At 34.8% G+C, this 6,012-nt stretch overlaps 1 protein-coding gene across 1 annotated transcript in view; it reads left to right on the plus strand.

Moving 5' to 3' along the window:
• Positions 1-2,425: 2,425 nt before the first annotated feature.
• Positions 2,426-6,012, plus strand: part of LOC117108481 (proteasome subunit alpha type-3-like) — an 8,689-nt gene continuing 5,102 nt past the window's right edge. The window contains exons 1-5 of the mRNA XM_033250496.1: positions 2,426-2,518; positions 3,477-3,683; positions 3,849-3,881; positions 5,056-5,124; positions 5,813-5,886. Of these exons, the coding sequence (XP_033106387.1) occupies positions 2,498-2,518; positions 3,477-3,683; positions 3,849-3,881; positions 5,056-5,124; positions 5,813-5,886 (404 nt within the window). The 5' untranslated portion in view covers positions 2,426-2,497. The remainder of the gene's footprint in view (positions 2,519-3,476; positions 3,684-3,848; positions 3,882-5,055; positions 5,125-5,812; positions 5,887-6,012) is intronic.

Below are 6,012 nucleotides of genomic sequence, written 5' to 3' on the forward strand. Positions count from 1 at the left end.
AGAAACTCGAATATCAAAGTTGAGCTCTAATTTTGCATTTCAGGCCAAATGGCAATGGCTTCGTAAGGTATATCATCTAAACACAGCTGATGTCACCTGGATTTTTACCCCTCCCCTCCCCTACGAAAGGTGATCCACCCTTCGAAACTTAATCCATAGTTAATCGGCAGCTTTGCTGTTTCAACACACGATTAGGGAGGTTTCGCAACTTACGAAAACGAATACGATTAGGCTAACTCATCAGATTTGTAGTCAATCTATTCCAGTAGCATTCTTGTTACAACGAAGGCGATCCATTATCAATCAATGATCTTATTCAGCTTGTATATGTCAAGAATGTTTTAAGCACGGATGACAATAATGAAGATGACGTATTCGTATTCATTACCGTGTTCGTATTGCGAAATCTCCAAAATCTCCATATTTTTATCGCCCTTAACGAAAATAAGACCCAGTGTGACCTGCTTTCCATTCTAGACCCGTGAGATGGAAGGAAGAAATGTTATCTGCTAAGCTATTCAATCACTTCTATTTTTATTTACTTATTTATCTATTTTCAATCTTTTGACAAGAAACGACAACAAAGTTTGAACAAGGGGTGCAAAGGAAAGGCAAAAGTGATGAGCATAACCCAACCCGTGCCAACAAAGACAATACAATACAAAACAATTCAATTACAATATTAAAAATATTCGATATTATTATTATTCTAATTTGAAATTGTTATATTACTATAAACATTTTAAATGTAGGCCTGCAATCGTCATTAAAAAAAATCGGTATTCATAATAAAAGAGGCCTAAATTGTAGGCCAAATGTACAATCATCGAAGAATATAAGATAAAATACATTTTTTGTACAATCGTCAAATGAAGTAGCAATAATGTGGATTATAAGATGAAAGATAATACTTAGTTGTTGTTGTTGAAGGTTCCGTCGTCTATTGAAAGTTCCAGACCCACAATTCACTACCAGTGCCGGTGATTGTTTTTGACCCGTTTAGCGAATTCGAATGAGCGTTACGTACATTGTAGTGAGGGAAGAAAAACCAATAGGGCCTAGAAGCCGGAACACCAGTTATTTAATATTTTGTTACAAATCTATTACTTTCCGTGTTATTTAACAATAACATTAAATTTTAAATGTCTTGTTTAATATTGAATAAGGGTTATTATCATAATGCCTATTTAACAACTGTTAACTGACCAAAACCTGAAGTGAGACGCAAAAAAATAAAATAAAAAACAAAAAACAAAACACCATAAAACAAAAGAGAAAACACCCGGAAGAGAAAACAACTGAATAATTAAAAAAATAAAAATAAAAAAAAAAGATAAAAAATGTTTAGGAACTTAAGAATATAACAGGATATTAACAAATCATTTTAAAATAGCAAGTTCCAAAAATACAATAATTATCGCTTGAGTATGTTAGCAAAGGCAATGTTGAAAATTGAAACTAACTACGTAAATCCAAAATCAATATTAATCGTAGTGAATAAAATCCTCAAAATTTCTAAAGAGAATTATTATCGGCACTAACGAAGGCGACAAAATCTTTGTCAATATAATATTGATTTTCCGATGTTGTTGTGAAAGTTTTTGCAGAGATTTGTCTATTAATATTTCCGTCGTGACAACGCGTAGCCTACAATTTGTACTTTTGCTAGATCTGATCTAAAAAGTAAATCGTTCCAAATCATAGGCGTTTCACTTATCTCCAGTGGCGGTGCTACTGGGTATAAGTGGGTATTCACCCAGCTCTAGATGTGTATAAGAGACAGGAACAATGTCCACTGAAATTGTGCGACTTATCAGACAGAAGAACTATTAAATATTCACCTTAAATAAAATAAAACATACTCCAAATAAAGTGAGACTAGTCATTTTGATTCAATATTTAGATCTTTTATTAGATCATCATCAGGAATGAATAAAGATTCCAACATTACAATGATATAAATAAATACATACCGGTAAAATAAAATAAAATAGTCACGCTCTATGAATAAATGTAATTCCTTCTAAGTGCATTAACGATAACTCGGAAAATATATTATCAACAATGCAAAACATATTTAATGTATGGTAAATAGGAGATCTCAAGCTTAAAGAAAGATATCTTTTTATTAAATCCCTCCTCATAATAGGAGATAAATTGATTACAGCATCGGGAGCACTAGTCGCGTCGGCGGAGAAATCTCTTTTTGGGAAGATTAATGTTGTACATGTAGAGGGCGCGTTATTTTATTTAGTGTATTTTACTGAATTTTTTTTTTGATTTTATGTTATAGATAAATATATACAGATATATTGATTTAAATAAAAAATTATAGGTATATTTTAATAGTTTATCATATAATCAAATGTACATTTTAGTACTTTAATAGCTTTTACTACTCGCTTCTTTGGCCGTGTGCGATCTGGGAGGTCATAGGTCATACGGTAGCCCTCAAAACGTGAATGTGCAGTATTCTGTTGTTGTCAAACACGTAAAAATGAGCTCTATCGGAACAGGTGTAAGTATCTTCTGAGGTAGTTATTAAAGGACGTTTAGTGCGTACGAATACAGTGAAAAATATTATCTTGGAAGTTTAAAACTTGCCACTCGTTCTTTTATTAAGCCTAGGCAGGCCTATATGATGAATGAATATGATGAGTAGGCGGCTAGGAGGACATTTTGCCCGGTCAGCTCACACTACTAGGGAAGGAAGGGCCCGTGCTGAACGGTGCTCTCTCTCTCTCTCTCTACTACTATACTCTAGGCCTAGGCTAGGCCTACCCGAGACTATTCGGCCTAACTAGCCAGGTCGACGAAGAGCTTTAATGAATGGGTGAGGCCTAGATTATTATACTTATAGTCATGGTAGCCTGAGAGGCCCTTTAGGCTTTGCAGCTCAGTACATACAACAACATTGATTGGCAGAGTCTCTAGACTCTGACAGAGAATAAGAGAGGAAAGCTAGTTAGGACGCCTAGCTTAGCTATATTACAGCAGTTTAAAAACAATATTTGAGAAATCAACCTTCAAAATTTATAATTTTTTTAGGCTTTTTTCAGGCAGAAACCATCACCAAATCATTAAAAATTAACATTGAAAATTGGGAAAATAACATCATAGCATGATCATGATGTATAGATACATAAAGTTTAGTTTAGTGAAATAAAATAGATTTAAAAAATGTTGACATTCCAGCATGTTTTGGCCATTATCTCTGAAACAGGATTTGCGACGAGTGACTGGTTTGGCTTGTCTTTGCCACATTAAAATGTATTATAATATACAGTAATTTCTGCACACCTCTGTTTTCCCAGCGATTTTCTGCTTAAATTTGAGCCGGTTTTTGAGGTATCATCTGCACACTTAAAAAACTTTACAGCATGGTACCAATTGGTACACAAAATTTATGTTTTAATGTAGTTATGATATTAAAAGAGTTAAGAATAAAAGAATGATTATAGATTCCTTTTTTGTAGTATGATCTCTCAGCTTCCCAGTTTTCACCCGACGGTCGAATATTCCAAGTAGAATATGCCATCAAAGCAGTAGAAAACAGCGGCACTGCTGTTGGACTACGTTGTAAGGATGGCGTTGTATTTGCTGTGGAAAAGTTGGTCAAGTCAAAACTTTATGAATCTGGAGCAAATCAAAGGATCTTTAACGTAGACAGGCATATAGGAATGGTAAGTAGATTCTTATTTAGTGGATTTGTTTTGTGATATTTAAAATTTCCTTTTTTGTTCTCTTTTGTTGGTAGCTATTTTTTTTTTTGTGTTTATTTTTCAACGGTGTCAATATTCAGCATGATCTATTGCAACCTAAAATTCTATATTTTTCGTTCCTTGCAGGCTGTCGCTGGACTTCTATCAGACGCTCGTCAGGTTTGTTATTTGTTAAACACTGCAGTTTGTCTTGTATCTTTTACTTACGGATTTGATCACATCCCACCTGTTCTTACACTGGTTTCCAATCAAGCAGTGCATCATTTTTGAAAACGATACTAATCATTTGTTTAACAATCAATCACCAACATACATTTCTGATCTCATCAAATGGATATCTTCAACCTCCGCTAGATCCCTTAGATCGACTGTCAGTACATCGGTTTTGTTCGTCCCTCCCAGACGCCTTAAGGCATACGGTGAGCGAGCCTTTACAGTTGCAGCTCCAAAACTATGAAACAGCTTACCCGAGTCCATTCGTCAGCCACCTCAGTGGGTGTTTTCAAGAGTCAATTGAAATGCATCCTTTTTTATATCATTACAAATCAATCTCTTATTTCTTATTTTTACGTTAAGCACCTTGGGACGATCTATCGATTGTGTTAAAGCAATATACAAATACAACCAGATTACATTTTTAAGGATGTATTGTCCCATGAAAAATACCGAAAAATATCATTAAAAATGTTCGAAAATTAACTTGCACATTTTGAAGTACTGGTAACATAAAAATGATCAACATAGAAATTTGTTTATTTAATATATGTTTGCCTATAATTTTACAGCAAAAAGTAATAGAAACACTTTCCAGTCACTGAAAGTGTTTTTATTATCTATATCATTATCCAGTATAAAAATCTGTATACACATGTTTTGTTATACACATATCCATGGCATATCCAGGATTTGAAAAGGGGGTTGCTGAGTAGTAGTATTAAATTCTAGATATTTTTTAAGATATTGGATAATTGGACGAATAGAACCGATGTATAATTAAAAAACAAGAACGTTCAGAGGAAAATTTAGTGGAGGAGAGTGCGCCCCCCCCCTCCTTTTTTTTGGAAAGTTAAAAAAAAAAAAAAATTATTGATAGCCCAAAATGCTTCAGAGGTTATTTACGGTTGTCTAGAAAACCAAAATTTTGTGGAGGCATTCCCTGGACCCTCTAAAGTATTGTTGTCTCTCGGTCGAAAGGGGGGACCCCCCTTTTTGGACATCTCTTGATCCTCCCCTGAATGTTGTTCAGATAATAATATTGAAAATATATTGAATATTACAGTTTTGTATATAGTTATATTTTTATTGATCCGTCTATTATCATTGTTTATTATAGGTGTGTGAAATTTCTAGGGAGGAGGCAGCCAACTACAGAAGTACATTTGGCTCAGCAGTACCATTGAAGGTAAACATTTTTAAAAAATTATTTCTGTTCCACATTAAATGTTCCTAGTATTAACAAACTTAATATTATATATACCAATGAAAGTCTAAGTCAATAGTAAGCATTGTTTTTTTCTTTCTATAAGAATACTCAATGATCCACCAGTAACGCAAGTTACAGTTCATTTGTAATTGTCAGCATACAGTGAGTGGTTTCAAGTAAATTTTTGGAAGAAAAAAAGAAAACTCTATTCAAATTGAAGCTGTTTCTGCACATAGTCATGTGGGAATTGGGCAGTACACCGATAAACAATCCCGATGGGCCATAGCATACTGGACCAACTACTTAAACGTCTCATCCGAAATACAGTGTGTTATCATATCTTGTATTTCAGCCCTCCGGCACAGCACAACAGTGATGGGAATTGTACCGACGACCTAGAGATCTCCGCAGTTGAGCGCACATGCAGTGGCTACCGCCAGTTTAGCTGACGGAGCCAAGCTACATTCTGCATGGTAATACTGAGGTGGTCTAGACCCTCTCCTGGTCCCCTCTATATTGAATTCCTGGATGTGCCACTGGACAGTCAAATTGTTAAGTTCTGTCCACACTACCAATTTTTGATGTGACAAATCTATACATGTCGCATTTAACATAGCATAACATAGTGTGGACAGGCATTTACACCGAAGACATTCATATTTTTCAGAAATTAGTAGAGAGTGTATCGGGTTACGTACATGCTTACACACTGTTTGGATACGCCAGGCCTTTTGGTTCCAGGTTAGTGCTGTAGACTTTCAAATGTCAGACGACTAGTAGTTTAGGGCCCATGCAGGAGTCCCAAGTTTAAAGAATCCACATCCAGATGATCTGTTAAATGAGCTTTCTTAAACACATCTAATTATA

The sequence above is a fragment of the Anneissia japonica genome, unplaced genomic scaffold (genome assembly GCF_011630105.1).
Source record: "Anneissia japonica isolate Jap-2015-1 unplaced genomic scaffold, ASM1163010v1 scaffold3940_len624931_cov186, whole genome shotgun sequence".
NCBI lineage: Eukaryota > Metazoa > Echinodermata > Crinoidea > Comatulida > Comatulidae > Anneissia > Anneissia japonica.